Below are 20,197 nucleotides of genomic sequence, written 5' to 3' on the forward strand. Positions count from 1 at the left end.
GGTGCTCAGCACATCCACCTGGCTGCTGCTCCTGGTTTGGAGCCAGGTCTGAGGCAGGCAGGGCTGGGAGACCCTGCAGGGCCAGGCTGTGCTGTGCCTGCCACTGCTGCTCATCTTTCTTTTCAAGTGCTGGATCCCACAGGTCAGGGGGGAGATCCTCATCTCCAGTTATTTATAAAGTGTCTTTTGACAGAGCTGTGAGTGAGGGAGGACTTGGCTGTACTGTCAGTGACCAGAGGTATAAAAAAAGCCCTGGCTTTCAGGAACACTAAATTAACTGCGAAATAAATAAATAAAATGAAGAGCTCACTCTCGTTATTGTGCTGCAGGCATCATTTATTAGATGCTGCTGTGCTGTGGAGTCCTTATCTCTCCCTCCAGATAGTGTAAATCAGAACTCCTGTTGCTGACACCCCGAGAGCATTCTCATCTGTCAGAGATTTAGCTGCCCTTTCCTCGTGTGTTTTCCTGCAGAGTGATTTTTTATTTTCACTTTAACCCTCGGCGCTCTCATCATTCATGGCTTACGCTCTCAGCAAATAAAGGGCTGGGGAGGGATGCTCCAAGGTCTTTTGTTGCTGTTGATGAACGTTTCTCTCTGTCCTCAGTGAGAGCATCTCTGTCACAGGCAGATGCTCCAGCCACGCTGAAAATGTGCTGCTTTATGCAGGGCAGCCCACAGGTTCCTCCCTCTCTTCCCAACCCAGCTGCAGCCATTGAGTTTTCCCCCTCCCTGCACTGTGCCTTTCAATATTATTCCTTTAATGGGCTTAATGATTTTTCCACTCCTGAAACATGAATCAAACATACAAATTACTCTTGAAGGTACTCGGGAAAAGCTGTGGTTTTATTGAACTCTCAGGGAGAATCAGCAGCACCTCAGCCAGAGGCAGGAGGAGCAGATCCCACGTGAGGGGTGATCCATCTCAGCCAGGCAGCAGATTTGGTGATTCATCACTGTTTACCACCTTTAAACACATTTTCCATTCATCCTGATGATTTACTGTGGCAATGGGGCTAAAAAATCTACTTTAAATGAGTGGCTCTCAGACTAGCTGGACTCTAGGAAAGATGTCAACTTCTCTCACAGTGCTAAGGCACTTTGTGCAAAGTCCTAGAGCATGGGCTGTAAGTGATAACTCTGCTTTTGCTGATATTATTTAAATACTTGTGTGTGTGCATACTTTTATGGCCTTTCTCATTTCTCTCTTGCCAGTGGGTGTCTTGGCTTTATTAAAATTTATGTGTTTCTCCAAAGTCAATCCAATCTTCCCTCCTTTTGCCATCACACTCATAACATTCATAACTCAGCTGTAAAAGCTGTCAATAAGGAAACAATTGAGTTTTAAAGGGAAAAAGGGCAGTGCCTTCTTGCCCATAAGACTATATGCAAACTATCTGGGTAAAAGCCCCCGATTTGGACTGCAGCAAAGAACTTTGTGCCTTCCTTTCAGCAAAGGTCCTGAGCAAACCAATTTTCTGGATCTAATTTCACCCATTTTTAATCTGTCTGTGAAACAGAGATGTCCTCAGGTTCTACTGTCCAACCAGAAGGACAGAAAGGGACTTTCTGAGGAACTCAGATTAAAAATTAGAGTAATGTGCTGAGAAACAATCTGAGTTGTGATTGAGACATTCAAAAGTGTAAATTGATATAATTTTGGTGACCAGGGACTATGAAAAATTAGGTTGTGCCTGGCTCTCTTGGGAGTCTTCTGACAGCTAAACCACACACCTGAATGCAAAACCAGATGTGTTTGTGTACTCTGTAAATATATTTATTTAAACCTGTGGCTTTAATGAAGATAGAAGTGTACATTGTGTGTGTGCTCCATACATTCTGCACTGAGATACTCAGCTCCCATCTTAGTGCAAACAATAGTGCCAAAGCCCATTTTTCATGCTTGAATCTTTCAGAGACAGATTCAAATAGTTGTTTTGTGCCCAGAAAATACTACTCTCAGGAGATGGTGGGTCACCAAATCCAATTCCCTTTTATGGTGATTCTGATCCAGCTGTATTTAGCTCCCAAAATTGCTTAAAAATCCAAACAAAGCAACCCATCATTGGAGGAGAACTTCAGAAAGCAGCTCTGAAGCCTCCCAGCAACAACTGCTCCATGCTCTGCAGGTTGGAGCTGCTGTTTTCAGCACAGGAGCACAATCCATCACCAATCCCAACACCCAGTGCTGCAATTCCCTGCCCAGCTGCTGGGGTTCAGCAGGGTTTGACTGTTGCAACACATTTTGCACAAAGAGCGAGAGTTTGGCCTGCAGATCTACAGAGCCTTGGATGAATTTCAGCCCACAGCCTGCAGTAGTAGGAGAAGCCTCAGGAAAGCTGCCAGAATTAAGTCAAGGTTGCACAAGAAGTGGGATTTTGCTGGCCCAGCAGGTCAGATGTAACATCTCTACTGTCCTGAAGAACCATTTATTAGGATCCCAAACCCTCAGTTTGTTATTTTGGGTGCCAGTAGATGACCTGGGGACACTTGAATTACTTTGCTGCAGATTTATTGGGTGAACTGTGTCCAAGTCAGTTGGGTCAAGGTAGTAAAAGATGTTTAGAGGCTTGAATACAGTTGATACCAAGACAGATTAAATTCCCAGTTCCTGCTGAGGTGCTCACCTAATCTCCCTCCACTCCAGCTTGTCAGATGTGTCCTGCTTCATTTCCTTGCTCGTTTTTCAGAGGTTGCCAGGGATAAAAGACCAAGAGGCACCTGCTGCAGGGGTAAACAGCCATTTAGAAGATGTGTGTACAAAAGTGATCTGATAGATCAGAACTGATACAGCAGGAGGTGATAAAACCACATGGCAAATTGGGCTGGCCTGTAACAGATTGGGATGTGGCTACTTTTCCTTACTAGTGGGTGGACTGTAGAATAATTTGGGGTTTTTTTTCTTTTTTTTCCTTTCTTTTAAGCTGATGCTTTTAATGCTGTGATTAAAAGATTGTTGTCAGAATGAAAATTAATTACATGCAGTGCACTTGACCCAGGTATGGTGAGAACTTGGAAAACATCTCAGAGACATGCCTTTGGAATAGAGAGTGTTCAAAAAGCACCAGGACACCAACCCCAAGTGCCCTTCAAGAGAGGACCTGCCTCCAAAATATAAAATTGTGTTGACACTGAAGCTTAGCAAAGGTATTTGCAAACCTGTCAGCACGGTCTGGCTCGTAGGATTAGCTGCCAGTCAGGTGTCCTGCTGCCAACTCGTTAAATTTACTGATAATTGTTGATTTCCCTATGTTTTGGAATTAGCTGCATTCTGAAAATGTGGATAAAAGTGAGGAATGAATCAGATGCAGGAAGTCAGCAGAGTCAGCTGTGGGTAACATAACCTGGAAACACAATAGAGCTCAGAAATGGCCCCAAGGATATAGATAGCAGCTTTTATCTCCCTCAGATATAGGCCAGAGCAGCAAAGTTCAGATCTAGTTTTGGATCACTGAACTAGTTCAATATCATCCAGCAGGAACCTGACCCCAGCAGATTCCCTGTTTGTCTTGGGAGGGTTTTGGATCTGCTTCCCTTGCAGCTCCATCAGACCTTGTTTCACCCATGGCAAGTGTAAAACTGGGTCCAGATCTGCCATCCACAGAACAGGAAACCCACAGAGAACATCTTCTGCCTTTTCAGGAGGTGGAGTTCAGTCTGCAGCAATGGAAAACTCAGTTCTGCTGCTCAAACATTCAATTATTGCATTTCTGCTTATTGCTAGAGGCGTTTGGGACATCAATATGTTGTGGGTTATGTACAAACACAGGGGAAGGAATATTCTGGAGAAAGCAGAGGGGAGAGAAGGGTTAGGATGAGCTGGAAGGTTCTCCAAGGTAGAAAAGCCACCATGGCATGTAGGATGATTTGTGTAAGGCAGCAATGCATGAAGCTGTGGCAGAGGACACTTCAAATTTCAAACCAGAACTGCAGATATTGGACATTTCATGTTCCTGGTGGTTTTTTTGGTCCTGTCCTTTGCATGGCACACCTTCCATTTATTTTTCAGAATTTCAATTGTAAGCTTCTAATTTTCCCCCTCACCCTGCCTTTCTCTTATTTACATCCCAGAGATTCTGTGTTTCCCTGAGGGCTGACATGCCCTGGCTTAAACTGGAGCTGCCCTGAGGACGATTTTATATTTAGTAGCTCCTTATGAGCTGCTCTCATTTGAAGCAGCCCAGACTGCCTGATACAATATTTACTGCAGAAATCTCTCTTGCCTCTCCTGATTGCAGTCTAATGATAAGGCTGAGCTTGAGAAGGGGCCAGGGCCTTGCCCAAAGTGTGCCAGGGCAGCAGAGCCTTGCAGGGCACAGTTCCTACCCCCTTTATGCCTTCAGAGTAACCCACAAGATCCATGGTAAGGGATGAAATTCTGTCCCACAAAAATTGCTGCCAGGAGAGCACAGCTCTCAGCTTCTGTCATTGTACATCCAGGAGAGGCCTAACCAAGTGCAACCTCTGATATTTTCCTCTCATACGCTGATATTTTTCTGCATTTATTACAGGTTGGCCTTTTTTAGAGTGGTGTATTGATTTAAAGGGTTTAAGAGAGAGATGTCTTGTGCAGCAGGGCTACAAACACAAAGTCACCTGGCTTCTCCCATCCTTGGGGTGCCAGCTTTTAACAGGGAGCTTTCTGTGTCTCAGTTTTCTACAAAGCTCCTGGTTGGAGTATCCAGGTGCTCTGATCTGACTCTGGCCAAATCCTGGTGATGGTGATGGGCTGAGCTCTGACCTGCAGCTCTCCTCTTTCCCAAGTCAGCACTGCAGGTTCACAGGACAGTGCAAGACCCTCAGCTCTCCCTCCAGAGATCCCCCTGGGCTGCAGGCTGCTGCAGACAGTCCAATCCCTTCTAAAATATTCCCAATTTTGAGCCTGTGATGCTTTTAAGCCTGTGAGCTTGTGGGGGGAGGTGATGCATCACACAGAGCATTGCCTCAGCTCTGACATCCCGAGCCTCTGGAATAAAGGAACAGCACAGCATTGCCTCTGTGGAGAGCTCCCTTCCTGGAACACTGAGTGGAGCAGCGAGGTGCTAACACAGCCTGCTCTCTCCTGATTGTGTTCCTGGAAAAGCTGCTCCATTATCAAGAAAGTTCGCACCGACAGCACCAAAAGCCAACGAGGCTCTTGCTGGCCTTTAGTCAGATCTTACTCAGCAGATGTTTCACTTCCAGCTCAGCAGAGTGGGCACTGCAGGCACACCAGCTGAAATACAATCTCTGTGCTGGACAGACAGACTGCCAGGCTGTTCTATTGCAGACTAGGAAGGAATACAGAGCTGACAGCCCGGGCACTCTGCTCTGCACAGCTCGAGCTGCCATCGTGCTCTTGGCACTGCCAGCTTCTCTTTCCTGCTGAGAACGTTTGGTCCTTGTTCATTGTTCACAGCTGCTCTTGGGTTCCTCCTCCCCCACTCACCACATCTGCTGGAAAGGAGGATTTCCCAATAAAGGTGAAGAGGAGGGACTGGTACTCACGTTCCAGATCTAAATCAATTTAGCCAGCACTGCTCCAGCTAGGAAATCTGCTGCTGTTCTGTGCATGGTATAGTGCTGACAGACAATGCAGGGAGGAGCATTAACCCCCTGTGTCCCTTGCAGGAGGTTTACTATTCCAAAAGACATTTTTTTTCATTAAAGAAAAACCTTTAAGCCTAAAAGTCTCTTTGAGATCTCAGGCTGTCCTGGGTTTGTCCTTGTGAATGTGCCCTACAGAATCAGCACCAAGTGGGAAGCAGAGTGAAGTTTTGGAGGACCCTCAGGTTTGGGCCAGAAGTTGAACTGTCACCTGAAATAAATGCATATGAAGGGTTCCTTTTTTAACCTGTATTGTTCGTAGACATTTCTGAGTGTCCTGGGTCTGCCATTCACCTTATTCATGGGATCACTGGCTGCCTGTGACATAAGGAGGCTAATGACTGAGGCTCATCAGAAAATGGGAAAGACTCTTGTGTCAGCAGATCTGAATGTCAGGCAGGGCTTCCCATCACTTTCAAAACGTGAGAGCTGAAACCTCCCAGAAATTCCAGTGTGTGCTGCAAAATCCAAACCTCACACCAGGGTCACACCTGGGGGAAGATGCCCCTGGCCCTGGGCTTTCACTGCAGCATTTCCATTTTGTCCAAGGCCTCTGCAGCCCCAGGAGCCGCAGGCACTCCCACCACCTGTGTGGGGGCTGGTCTTGCCCTCAGGTGTGGCAGCCAGGGGTCCCTGGGTGTTGAAGGAACCTGTCTGGGGTGCCCAGGTGCAGTGCCAGGTTCCAGCTCCTCTCCTGCTGCTCAGCTGGAGGTAGATGCAAACATTGGGTTGCCAGCGCTGCTGCGTCACTGATACAAACAATTTTCATCAGGGCAAAAGCCCGGATGAAACCACCATGGCAACCAATTTTAAATAGAAACAATAGCCCAGCTCCTTCTCTGAAATAAAGGCACAGGACCCAGGGATCTGGTTCCATATTCCTACGGCAGACAACGCCATTTTTTGAGCATTCATATTTTCTGGGTTTTTATTGCATCTTTCAGAGCATCTCAACGAGCTGTTTGCAAATTCTGTGCAATAAATTCTGATGGAATGAAGCCATCTCTGTGGGGCCAGCAGCAGTCAGAGAGCAGCATGGTGGATAAAGCAAGTTCTTGCCAACTCCTTTATCTTTCCAGTTCCAGGATCTCTAAGTCTCACACAGAGAAGTCAGTCCAGTTTTTCCCTTGAAGATCTGCAAAAAACAAACAACAAATCATTAAAACTGAAAAGATGAAATGCTGAATCATGCCTTCCACTCTTTGGAACCCTGTGTTCCACTGAGTCTAATTATTTCAGACTTGCTACCTAAATCTTTGAGCAGTCTCTCCCAAGAATATTCACTATGAGAGTTGGAAAAAAATAAGTTCTGATGAACAGTCTAACAGGGGGACAATAGTTCTGGTCAAACTCCCTGGAAATTAATGTTGGCTTATCTCATAAGAATGGGATTTTATTTGGCCCAAACAACCTCAAGCAAAGTTGAAATTGCACTGAGGGCAGTACAGTCAACGAGCAGCTGAATGAGCGAAGAGAAACTGCCAGGAAATGTCAAACATAATTTTAAGCATTTAAACCAGTGTCTTTTGAGTATCTGAAATGAGATGAAAATGCATTAAACTCCAACCAGATCCCTCTCTCTCCCTTGTTGCAGCCAAAACACCCTGAACAGAGTCAGTGGGTGCAGAAATAAGAAACTACATTTTGCTTTTGCTTACATAGTGGGGGTTTACTATTTAAAAAAAATCAAAATAAAAAATGCCTGACCTACAGCACATTCTGGAAGGGCACATATCAAATATCCTCAGCTCTTAATCTAAGAAGGAACTTCAGTGCTCTGGCATTGTTCTCCCCTGTGCCATTCTTATCTGACACGTAGTATCAGTTGCCAGAAACGCTGTGGGTTTATTCTGTACTTTGTATTCTAATATAAATGGAGCTGAATAGTTGTCATAGTCCTCTGGGCAGGGCTCCTTGCTGCTGCAGAGTTTAATATTGAGGTTGGCAGCACGAGGGTGGCTGATGTAATCCCTTCCATTACCGATATTTACGGCACACCACGCTACAATGCAAAGGTTTGCAGACTGGGAAGATGTGACAAGCCAAAACGCCAAACCATTCCAAACTGAGCCTGGCCCTGCAGGGGTCAATTCCCCTCACTGGATGTTCACTGAAATGTCTTTTAATGCCTTCAGGAGCATTTGTGATGCAGAATTCAGGCATAAAGCACTGGTGGCAAAGTCCCCATTGCACACCCCACATGTGACTGCAGGTCTGACTTTAGAAAGAGCCAGTGACTCAGGATCACCAGCAAGCGCTGTCCAGAGTCACTCCTGGGTTTCACCATTCTCTGGCCAAGCATCACAAGCCTTGGTGCATTGTAACCCAGGGGCCAGGGGCAGCACAGAGGAGGGTTTGTTCCTCTTCCAGCAAACTCCTTCTACTCCTGCAGCAGCCCAGGAGCTGATATAGTGACCTGCATGAGTCAGAAAACTACGTGCTGCCTATTTGTGCTTTCAAAGTCCAGGATAATTCCTTCCATTTCTTATTTACCTCCAAGTTTCATCAAACCTGCAATTTGTTCCTGAGGGGCAGAGCAATTTGTTCCTGAGGGGCAGAGCAGGGGCAGCTCTGATCTCTGCTCCCTGGGAGCCAGGGAAGGGCTGGGGCTGGGCCAGGGCAGGGTCAGGCTGGATTTTGGGAAAGGTTCTTCCCCAGAGGGTGCTGGCACTGCCCAGGCTCCCCAGGGAATGGGCACAGCCCCGAGGCTGCCAGAGCTCCAGGAGGGCTTGGACAGCGCTCCAGGGATGCCCAGGGTGGGATTTTGGGGCTGTGCAGGGACAGGAGATCCCTGGGATGATCCCTGTGAATCCCTTCCAGCTCAGGATATTCTGTGCTTCCACAAAACCTCCTCAAGCAGCTCTTTCAGGTTTGAGGGTGGCAGCTGAGTGACTCTCCACACGTTTAAGAGCCCACTTCTGTCCTAGAGCTCTCCTGGAGGATTTGCAGCATCTCTTCTGCAGAATCAGCACTTTTGTTGGTCTTAATGGAGCCACTTCTTGTGGAAGACACTGGAAAGGCTTCGTGTGGAAATGAGTAATTTCTATTCCAGAGAATACAGCCCACCCTGCCTGGTGCTTGTGATCTGATGTGAAAATAACTCTGCTGGTGTGCTGGGAATGCAGCATGGTGTTTCCCACACAGATGGGCCCAACCCAAGGGTTTTTTCCCGAAATTTCTTAAAGTTCAAAGGAGGTTAGAACCAAAGTGCTTCCCTGAACAGTATAATTTTGTGTTTTAGTTGCCATGGAAGTGGCAAAATTGACTTTATCAAACAAATGCTCTTTGCCATACCATCCAATCAGTTTCTTGCCATTTGCAATGACTTCCTTGTGCTGTTGGTAAAAATAATGTTGCTTTTCCAGTATGTCGTGTAAAGTGATTTCAGCTGTGTTTTTTCCACTCCTGACCTCTGCAATGCTTGCATTTCAGGCAATTTTATATATTTATTGATTACAGGAGGTACTGTTCTAATTTCTAGGAAGCAAGAACATAGCCCTTAAATCATCCAGACTCTGAAATGTTTTAATTTCCTCAAGTAAATAGAGCATATTTTGCCAGGAATCTTAAATGTATGATACATGGATTTGATTCCACTTTCACATAGGTCTTGTATAACTCTCTTCACTTCAGTGAAATTACTCCTGATTAGCATTGAGAAACAGGTCCAGAATATGGGGAGGGGAGTGGGTTAATGCCATTTTTTCTGACACTGAGTGCTCTAAAAGCACTCTGAGACTGTAAACCATTACCATTTCTCAGTAAATGCCCTCTGAGAGGACTGGGGAGGACTGAGGAGTTTTTAACCAGTAAATCACCTCTGTTCTTTCACAAAAGAGTAGAGATTTAGCCTTGTCCACCTCATGGCTGTCTGCTGATTACGTGGAGTCGGAAAACCGGTGTTCTTGTCATCTGCTGTGACCACACTGCTGCCAGTGGGTTAATTCCCTTCCTGGCAGCCTAGGTCTGGTCCTCTTCCCAGGCTTTGCAGGTTTTCCTGTCAACCAGGAAGGGAAGAGTTGTACAGAAGAGCTCTGCAGAGGTGGATGATGTGCCTGCCGCGCTCGTCGTGCCTCAGCGCCGCGGCACCAAGGATGTTACTCACCAACGGCGCCGTCAAACGCCCCCTCCTCGGTGACTGCTCCGAGTTATGAGCACTCCCAAAATAGGGCTGGATTTTCACAGTGATAATTGAGAGCCATAACTTTCCATCAGAGAGGCTCTGTAGGTGGGAGCAGCAGCACAGACAGCAGTATCAACAGAGTCAAGGCTTTTTGTCAGGATGTTATCTAATTTTGTGGCAGTATTTATCCCATGATCCCATCAAGGTAGAGCCTTTCTTTAAGGGGTGTCTCCTGTGCACAATTTTGGACCCATCTTTGACCTATGTGAGAAAAACCCTATGGGGAGCTAAAAAACCCCGACTTTATGATGGCCCTAAGCCTTGGTTCAGGAAAATGTTCATATTCAGGAAGGGGTTTAAGCTTTTTGAACATTGTTGAATAGTGCTGGCTCCAGTAAGCTGATGACTAGAAAAAAATGTTCATGCAGGGTTTTGTTTTGCTTCAAAAGAACTTCCACTGCTCAGGAAACCCACTCATTAGCTCACTTCTGATGCAAATATCAGATTATTTAAATGCCAGTTAATAGCAGAGCAATATTCTCAGTCACTGGAAAAAATAATTGTTCTTCTTTTGGAGCTACGTGGCCAGAAAGGCTGAATCAAAGAACATTTATGGGTCACATTCTTATCTGGTGCTCTGCCACCTCCATCAAATAACACCAGAGCAGCACTGCAGCAGTTGCTGTTGAGATCAGAATCTGCATATAGAAATTGTGTCTCTCAAGTTCTAAAAGTACTGTTACATTTGAAGTCAAAGGGAAAAGAGAGAACAAATAACACAATTTACTGCTGCAGATTATTTTTATGCCTGTGTGCTCCACTTAAGAGAATACTCTGTAAATGACTTATTATCAAGAAAAGTTATTTGTTTGCACTAATCAAGCCTTAAACTTGGAGGCATAATACGGAACTAATTATTTTTAACTAACTAATCAACATGTTTCATTCATAAGTTGGGATTTATCAATATAGCACATGAAAGGAGAGAACATATTATTATTTCAATTTAGATAATATGCAAAAAGCAGTGTGTTTGTAATGACCTGCTTTCACTGAATATAATCAAGCTCCAAAGCTCTATTACAGGCTGGAAATAGCAGCAGCTTACTTTAATGAGATTTCTGGCTCTGGGCCCCAGCTGTTCTACGCAAGGCTCTCCCTTTGCTCTATGACCTACCAATATGTGCTGTCACCAGTAATGAGACAGGACCTATTTCCTAACATGGGGAAAAATTGGAAAGCACGAGTTCATTCTATTCTGAGGAAACACACCCTGTTCCCCCTGCAAGGCACGAGGAGGGCAACACTGAATATGCAACATGCCCCCCTTCCCTCGCCAGCAGAAATGTGACAGGAAACCCATCAGGTAAGGAACTCCAAGGGAAAACTGGAAGTCTCTCCTGAACTGCTTCCCTCAGCACACAGAGACCCAATATTCATTAAATTTATCCAGAATATCTTTGTCCCCTTCAAGGACCCCAGCATGGACCTCCCATTACCTGCAAGGCACAGGAAGGGGGAACAGTGGCAGCCATGGGCTCTGAATCTTATGGATTTTGTGGAATTACGCTCATCTCAGGGCCGCGTTGGGAATGTGCCAGGAGCCAAAGAGCTGCACTTAATTTGCCTAAAATGGAGCAGATTACCACTGCTCTCCTGTTTAATCATGGAGATGCAGTCTGGAGACTACAAATTCCAGCAAGCAATGCTCCAGAAGGAGAAAGGAGATCCAGGGGCTGGAGGTACTCTGGCTCCCAGGTGGAAAACAAGGCCAACCTCATTTTGATCTCTCTGAATTGGACTCCTAATATTGTTCTTTTTGCTTTTTTTATTATTATATACCAGACTAGTCAGAAATTCTGTTCTAGAAAATGTTTGATTAGCTACCATTTGGGGGGAAGGGAGGGTTATGCTATTTTTATTCTTAAGCTGTCACTTGAGTTCATTAACACTTTGCACGTGAATCTGGGTTTTTTAGGACAAGAAGCCTGTGTTTTCTTCCCCCGAATAACATTGTTAAGTATTTCAGGAATCTAAAATCCACAAACTATTTCTGTGCCCTGAATATAAACCTCTTTGGAAAAAGCCAACGAACATTTTAGACAGAAAATTGGAAGGCGTGCGCTTAATGCACTTTGAAATTAAATGATTTGATGCTTTTCAATTTGTCTTTTTGCCCTTCCCAAATACCCAAAGGCACTAGCCCACTTTGTAAATGAGCAGGCTATGAAATCTTACTTTGAGAAATGAAGGTGTCACTGAGTTGCAGTAAAAATTATACTCGGCACCGGCGTATTTCGCAAACCCTGACGAACTGGCCCCTGACACTGCCCTGCATTCCTCCTTTATTAAGAGGAATTAAATAAGCAGTTATTTATTTGAGAAGTGGAGGGAAAAAACTTCCAAACCCCGAGAGATTGAGAAGCTCAGTCTCCATGGGATAAACAGCTTCTTTCCCATGGAATTCATTGGATGGCCATCGCTCTCCAGGTGCCTCTGGTGGTGTCCCTGGACACGCTGTCCTTGCTCATCCCCTGGGTGCTTCTTCCCTCCAACAATTTCAGAAATAAGATTACAAAGTGAGTTTTCAAATTTGAAACTCTGTGCCTGTGTGGATTTTTTTTTTGTCCAGCTCAAGGAAGAATTCTTAAATGAGAGAAGAAAAGCACATTTGCAAAGGTCACATCGACAGATTTTGAAGTGCAGTGGTAAGAAAACCACAGCCTTTGCAACACTACCTATTTCCTCTTCTCAATTATTTATGTATTTATTGTATTTTACATGAGCCATGGAAGCTAGAGGCATTTTTGCAGTGTCAGGTCATTCTAAAGTACATGCCATACAAAGAATAGGCCTAGAAAATAGTTGTATGTAATATTGTTCATTAATATTACATAATTACTGCACACAAAATAGTTCTCTGGGCAGTGATAAGGATTTTTTTCATAAAAACTAAAGACTCCAAGGCAATGTATTCCATTAAAGGGTTGCTTAACATATGAGGGTATATCAATATATAGTACTTTCACCCAGCTGCAGCAAAATGATGAAGCCAGCTTAGTCAAATGAAGGCATTAGCATGTATAATGTGCTTTACACAAGAGTTAAAAGGTTTATAAAATCATACTTTGATATTGCAATGACCAAGCTGAGATAGGATCTAGCAAACAGCAGTTGCAGCTGCATCAGCACAAAAATGAACTGTTGGGTTTTCTCTGCAGTCTAGAGAACATTTTCTGCAGTCTTTGGAAATTGCTCTGGAATTAAAAAGTTTTCTGTATGTGTAGGCTAATATTAGCTACTGACAGCTTGCCTGGGGTTTTTAGTTCAGCCTTCCTGGAGCAATTGTTTAGGATAAATGTTGATGCAGCTTTTCAGGTCTGTTGGCTGCTTTTATTACCACTGAATGTGAGCAAGTCCTGTGTCTTCTATGATACACCAGACCTAAAGGAATGTGGAGGAACATCTGAGTGACTAACAACCCCATAAATGATCCCTTTGAATTTTAATATATCCCACTGCACCCTTCCTAAAATCCCTGTGCTGTAAGTATAGGGTTAATTTTGACTTTAAATTTGATTTACTAAACTGTGTTAATATGCTGTTGGGTGGACAAGATACAGCAACAATATTTAGTATAAAACTGAAGATCTGAACATCCTAATAGGTCTTTTGACATTCAAGAAAACATCAGTTGCAGTTTTTGAGACATAAGAAACAGCTGATAATTTTGCTTTCAGAAAAGAGATTTTTATCCTCTTTCTGCTCCTTTTCTTCTAAGGCAGAAGATGACTTAAATGAGACTTGAATTCTGTGTTTCCCCACCAACAGTGTGAAATAGATGCAGCAATCTGATGTTTCTGCAGCGTGAGCAGTGTCAGCGTTTGATGTTCGGGTGTTGAGTCACCAAGGGCTCACCTTTCCCTCCGGATGACACTGTGACAGCTGCAACCAGCAGATGCCTGAGAGCTGGCAGTGCTTTGATTTAAAAAAGAGAGGGCTGCTGGCAAGGCATTTTCACAAGGAGTTTCTTCTCAGCTCTGCAAGTCCTTTCACTTCTCAGCTCAATGGGACCTTGATTTGATAACACTGGGAGCGTATCACAAACAGCACATCTGCTGTGCCAGGATGAGCTGTGTGACTGAGCTGGAGAGCTGCTTCCTGGGGATCCCACTTGCTTTCAGGTTCAGTTTATCTGTGAGCTTATCCTACTAAATTATCATTAGAAATTCCACCTCTTGCGAGGCACACGGCCTTTTGAGCACACCTGACAAACTGAGGATGTTCCCCTGTGCTGTGTTTCAGTGGGTGTGGGGCACTGAAAGGCTGAGCAAACCACAGACCTCAGGGTGACCTTATCACTCTCTGCAGCTCCTGAAAGGTGCCTGTGCCCAGGTGGGGCTGGGCTCTTTCTCCAGGCAGCACTGACACAACCAGAGCACACAGCCTCAAGGGAAATATAGGTTGGATATTAGGGAAAAGTTTTTCACAGAAAGGGTGATAAAGTTCTGGAATGGCTGCCCATGGATGTGGTGGAGTCCCCATCCCTGGGGGTGTTTAACAAAGCCTGGATGTGGCACTGGGTGCCAGGGTTTAGTTGAGGTGTTGGGGCTGGGTTGGACTGGATGATTCTGAAGGTCTCTTCCAACCCAGTGATTCTGTGAATTCTGTGATTCTGTGATTGCTTCTGACTGACCAAAAGCAAGCACATGCATTTCTCTACATCAGTTCAGCCACACTCAGTTTTTCCTGTGACCTGAGTCACATTCAAGCATTTATTATGTGACATTCACAGCGAGAGTGGCAGAATAAAAACAGGCTAAGAAATCTAATCCTCAGAGGAGAGCAGTATGTTCCCACTTGGGGTTTAGTCTCACAGTGAAGAGGTTGTTAAGGGTTTTGTGATCCTGGAGATTGATGCTGGGGGGAGCCTGGGTAGAGCACAGAGCCAGTGGCAGTCGTCAGCTAAAGCTGCCTCATGATGGCAGCTGGAATGGCCAGAGGAATCCTCTCCTCCAAGGAACCCAGAAGAGTTAAAGTGCTTCCAGAAATGAATCCATTAGATGCTGATGGTGATTAGCAAAAAGTACTGGGATGACTTAAAGCACTTCAAGTGTCATTCAGACTGAAACCTCTCTCAGGTGAAAAGTGCTGGATACATCAGGATTGAGCTGCAGGGACCGATCCGGGGGATGTGGCAGCAAATCTGGGCATGAATCTCACCAGTGTTTGTGAGCAAATGCTACTGAGAGAGCTCCCCCCTTTCCTTCCCATTTCAGAAGTCTTGAATACTTACTTTTCTGGTGAAGGTTTTCCAATTATTTGAATCTTATGTTTAAAATTTGGTCCAAAAGTTAGGTCATGGCATAAGCTACAGCAAAATCAGTGTGATAAAGGGGTTAATTTGACTCTACAGGGATTTGAGCTTACAGCTTGAGTGATTTAAAAAACTGGAGCAACCTGGTTTACTGGAAGGTGTCTCTGCCATGGCAGGGGTTGGAACGGGATGATCTTTAAGGTCTCTTCCAACACAAACCATCTGTGATTCTGTGACCCTATTGTCCTCTCTGTTCTTTGAGACTCTCTTTACATCATCCAGCCACCAAAGTGAGAATTTCCTCACAGGTGGTTAAATCCACTTATGGACAACCCTGACTTTCTTCATTAATTTATTATTCTTGGTAAATAATGCCTGCAATCCCTGCACATTGGTCAGGCATTTTTCTCAAAGAGGTTGAATAAACAGCCATGAATCCTGCTGGGCAGCTGAACCATCCCAGCACTGGCCCTTGAGGAACCTCCCATGGTTTCAGCAAACAATGTTTGTCAGGCAAAGTGATTAAAGTCAGATTTTAGAAATTCTGCTCGTATCACTCCAGTCCATCTGCATCTACCCTAATGCACTGCAAGGGTGTGCCTGAAATTAAATTAAGGCCATAGACTCAGTCTTTCCCAAACTATTCGTGGAACAGCAATCTGCTGCTGGAGCCAGGTCCGTGGCGTCCGGACAGAAATGCTGTTAACCCTGAGCCATAAGATGATGATAACAACATTATGACTAGAAAAATGCAGAGGAAAATAATGCCCAGTATCAGATGAGCTCACAGAAGTAGCAAACAGTAAACAAAAGGGGAAATTATAACCCAGTCATTGCATTTTCACAATGACGTTTTCACTGACTGTAAACAAGGCCGTTTTCACATATAGAAACAAGGTGTCTGTGATTGCAGAGAAAAAGGTTTATTTAATAAAATTTCTGGGAAATACTTGGTTTGGTAAAAGTATCATCCAAATTACAGTCGTGTCTGACAAGGAGTCTGTGAGCAAAGAGGACAGCCCTCTACTAAGAGAAAACTTTTGAGGAAATGTCTCTGCATATTTCCTTTTAAACTTGATTTTTCTAATGGTGAACCTACATATACTTATTTAAATGTCACTATATTTTGATATTAATTTCTGAACTATATTTTCATTTGCATGCTGTAATATGTCGGTGTGCAAAAACAGCGCCCATCCCCAAAATGAATTAGTGTATAAACCAGATCTGTAGTAAACAGACTTTTTGATTCTTGCCCTTGGACTACTTAGGTTGCATGGACGGAATAAATTGTTCCCTGTGAGGGTGGTGAGGCCCTGCCACAGGCTGCCCAGAGAGGCGGTGGCTGCCCCATCCCTGGAGGTGTCCAAGGCCTGGTTGGACGGGGCTCGGAGCAACCTGGGACAGCGGGAGGTGTCCCTGCCATGCAGGGGGTGCAGTGAGGAGCTCTTTACGGTGGCTGCGAGCGCGGCCGCTGTCTGTGACACCGGGCTCCGAGAGTGACAGGTGACGCCCTGCCCTGCACAAACATGGCGGCCGCCGCGCTCCTCACTCCAAGATGGCGGCGCCGCCGGCATCCGCCTGACCTCCCGCCCACACCTAAGATGGCGGCGGCGCCGCGGGCGGTGCGCGCCCAGCCCCGGGGTGGCCGCCCCGGCCGGGGAGTCCCTGCCCGCACCAAAGATGGCGGCGCGGCGCCGGGCGGAGCCGGAGCCGGTGCCGGGGGCGGGCCGGGGGCGCGGCCGCCACCGCCCCGGAAGCGCCGCGCGGCCCCCGCCAGCTGGTTGTCATTTGGTGCGGCCGCTCGGTCCGGGCGGCACGGGCTGGGCAGCGGCCGCGCGGGGACCAGCGAGGCACCGGCTGCGGCGGCCGCCGGGGGGGTGGGGGGCGGGGAAGGCGGCAGAAAAAAACACACGGAAAAAGACGCAAAACGAGGCGGCGGCAGCGGGGGCTGCGCGCCGGGGACACGTCGCCGGCTACCGAAAGCTGTCGATCGCCTCGTCCTTCCAGCTCCCCGCAGCATCGAGCCCGCGGAGACCCCCCCCGGTGCGGCCGGTACATGAGGGGCACGGCCCGGCCGCAGCCCAGCCGAGCCGCCGCAGGGCAGGGAGCGCCCCGAGCCGCCGCCGGAGCCCCGAGCGCTGCGCCCCGAGACAGAGCCTGCCCCGACCCCGCCGGGCGACCCGGGAGAGCCGCTTAAACACCTTCCATGGGGGAGAGAGGAGCCCGGCCGGCCGCGCCTTCCCCTCCCTGCCGGAGGCTGCTGCGCTGCTGAGGTAAAACCCCTCCTGCCTTGCCCGGCTCGAGCGAGGGCGGGGGACGCGCGGGGCACCCACAGCCCGGCCCCGCTGGATGCCGAGTGCCTGAGGAGGGAGCGCGTTCCGGGGGCTCGCTGGGCTGCGGGAGCCGCGATTCCCGGGGAAGGAGGCGAGCCCCGCACCACAAAACACCTTCCCGGCAGCAGAGAGCGAGAAAAAACCTCCTTCCCCTTCCTCCTGCACAACTCGCTGTCCCCTCCCTTCCCTTTCCCGAACGGTGAACGCTGATTTCTGAGATGAAAACCTTCCTCCTCGGACAGTCAGGACTCATATGAAGGACACGCAAATATTGGATCATAAATAAGAAGCGAGTCTGGCGAGCTCAGAAACCCAGCCCAGAAGGAGCAGCATCAAGAATCCACCCTTCTCCTGCACAACTCACTCCCCACCAACACACAGAGAATACTGATTTCCTGAGATAAGATCTTACCCCTTTAAACAACCACACACGCACACACACGGTGTATATTATTGCTAAATATAATAGGTTAAACCCCAGCAGCACGGGATAAAGCCTCTTCTGCAACTCACTCCCCCATTTCACCCTTCTGAATGCTGAGATCCTGAGGTAAATTTTTCCCTTGTCCACAGCAAAGACTCTCTTTTTGAACAGGACACAAATATATATTAGATTATAGAGATGTATTAAATTATTCCAGATTTAAATCTATTTTTTGCTGCCAAGGGGTTGAGGGACCAGACGTCATTGTATTTTTTTTTTCTTCCCTCTTAACTCATTTATGGGCGAGTCAAGGCTGCTGAGGAGGAAAAAAACAGGATAGTTAGAATCTCTTTATCCTTATTTCCCAGAAGCTTATTCTCTCATTGCTGTGCATTTCCTTTAGAAAAAGGAAACCTCTTATTTTGTGAACCAAAGATTTATTTTTCCCTTCCTCCTGGCCAAAGGAAGGAAACGGACGCAAATTGACACCTTGAAATAGTCAAAGAGATCTATCTTTTGCAAAAAGAAAAGAAAAAAAATAAAAAAGCAAACATCTTTATCCAAATCTGAAATAAATAGCGTGGAGGGAGACACTGGAATATCTAGCGAAAACCAGGATACTTGCTAATCTTGCCTCACAAGAGGACAAGCTAAACACTAAACATCAACTTGTTCTTGCAGGGAGGATTCAAACCCTAAATATAATAAATGGGGGATTACGGGTTTGGAGTGTTAGTGCAAAACAACACTGGAAATAAGTCAGCTTTTCCAGTCAGATTTCATCCACATCTGCAGCCTCCACACCATCATCAAAATGCAACCCCCAGCCCTGCTGCTTTTATAAATAATAACACAGCTGCCAATGGCAGTAGTGCTGGGTCAGCTTGGCTCTTTCCTGCTCCAGCTGCCCATAATATTCAGGATGAGATTCTGGGGTCAGAAAAATCTAAAACTCAGCAACAGGAAAAGCAAGAGTCCCTAGAAAAACAGCAGCTTTCCCCTGGTCAAAGTCAGGAAGCAGGCATGCTCTCTGAACCTGAGAAAGCTAAAACTGAAGAAAACCAGGGCGATAATTCTTCAGAGAATGGCAATGGGAAGGAGAAAATAAGAATAGAATCGCCGGTTTTAACAGGATTTGATTACCAAGAGGCTTCGGGGCTCGGTACTTCGACACAGCCCTTGACATCCACCGCATCTTCTCTGACTGGTTTTAGTAACTGGTCTGCAGCTATTGCTCCTTCTTCCTCTACAATAATCAATGAAGATGCAAGTTTTTTCCACCAGGGAGGGGTCCCTACTGCCTCAGCTAATAATGGTGCTCTGCTGTTTCAGAATTTCCCACATCACGTCAGCCCTGGCTTTGGCGGTAGCTTTTCCCCCCAGATCGGACCCCTCTCCCAGCACCACCCTCATCACCCCCATTTCCAGCATCATCACAATCAGCATCAGCAACAGAGGAGGTCTCCTGCAAGTCCTCACCCACCTCCATTCACCCACAGAAATGCTGCTTTTAATCAGTTGCCTCATTTGGCCAATAATCTTAACAAGCCACCTTCTCCGTGGAGCAGCTACCAAAGCCCATCGCCCACCCCGTCCTCCTGGAGCCCCGGCGGCGGCGGCTACGGCGGCTGGGGAGGGTCCCAGGGCCGAGACCACCGCCGGGGACTGAACGGAGGGATCACCCCCTTGAACTCCATCTCGCCCTTAAAGAAGAATTTTGCAAGTAATCATATCCAGCTGCAGAAGTATGCACGACCCAGCTCAGCCTTCGCTCCCAAATCCTGGATGGATGACAGCTTGAACAGAGCTGACAACATTTTTCCTTTTCAGGTGAGCACACTCTGTTGTATCCATAAAAAAAAAAAAAATCTAAAAAACCAAAGCTCCCCAAAGAGCATTAAAATGCCCTGCTTGTGGGATTTCTGTGCTTGCAACTGAAAAAAACCATATGGCTAACTCAAAATGTCATAGTGGGAATGATCCTCCAAGCTGTGATTCATGGGGTTTTTTTTAACAGTGATGGTCATAAATATCTATTGCACACCAGCCATCGGTATTGGCCACTTTGCTTCAGCATAACACTTACACACAGAAATAGCCAATGGAGAAATTCACTGACAAGTATTTCAACAAAGAGGAAAAAGGAGAAAAAAAAAAGTGCCTGGTGGAGTATGAGAGATCTGAGGCCTTTGAAGGCATTCAGCAATGTACCACATCTGAGAAAAAGTATGGAGTGATTTTATTTGGTTTTACAGTATCACATGGGCTTGCAGTGCAACATAATTTTTGTAGCATTTTTGGGGGAAACTTCGCTTTCTACAAATGATGGTAATCAGTGCAGTTTGCTCTCCTCAGGAATGGCAGCAAATTTTGGTTACAGGCCATTAAATCAGCACTAAAAATAGATGTG

The 20,197-nt window shown here is 46.3% G+C and overlaps 1 protein-coding gene across 8 annotated transcripts in view; it reads left to right on the forward strand.

Moving 5' to 3' along the window:
* The first annotated feature begins 16,809 nt into the window (after positions 1 to 16,809).
* Positions 16,810 to 20,197, forward strand: part of CPEB4 (cytoplasmic polyadenylation element binding protein 4) — a 38,200-nt gene continuing 34,812 nt past the window's right edge. For 3 of the 8 annotated variants that reach the window (XM_077186356.1, XM_077186357.1, XM_077186358.1), the window contains exon 1: positions 16,811 to 19,617. In XM_077186356.1, the coding sequence (XP_077042471.1) occupies positions 18,496 to 19,617 (1,122 nt within the window). In that variant the 5' untranslated portion in view covers positions 16,811 to 18,495. Of the gene's footprint in view, positions 19,618 to 20,197 lie in introns of all 8 variants that reach the window. The other 5 variants (XM_077186355.1, XM_054642802.2, XM_077186359.1 and 2 more) reach the window with 3 other exon arrangements.

This window comes from Agelaius phoeniceus, chromosome 15 (genome assembly GCF_051311805.1).
Source record: "Agelaius phoeniceus isolate bAgePho1 chromosome 15, bAgePho1.hap1, whole genome shotgun sequence".
Taxonomy (NCBI): domain Eukaryota; kingdom Metazoa; phylum Chordata; class Aves; order Passeriformes; family Icteridae; genus Agelaius; species Agelaius phoeniceus.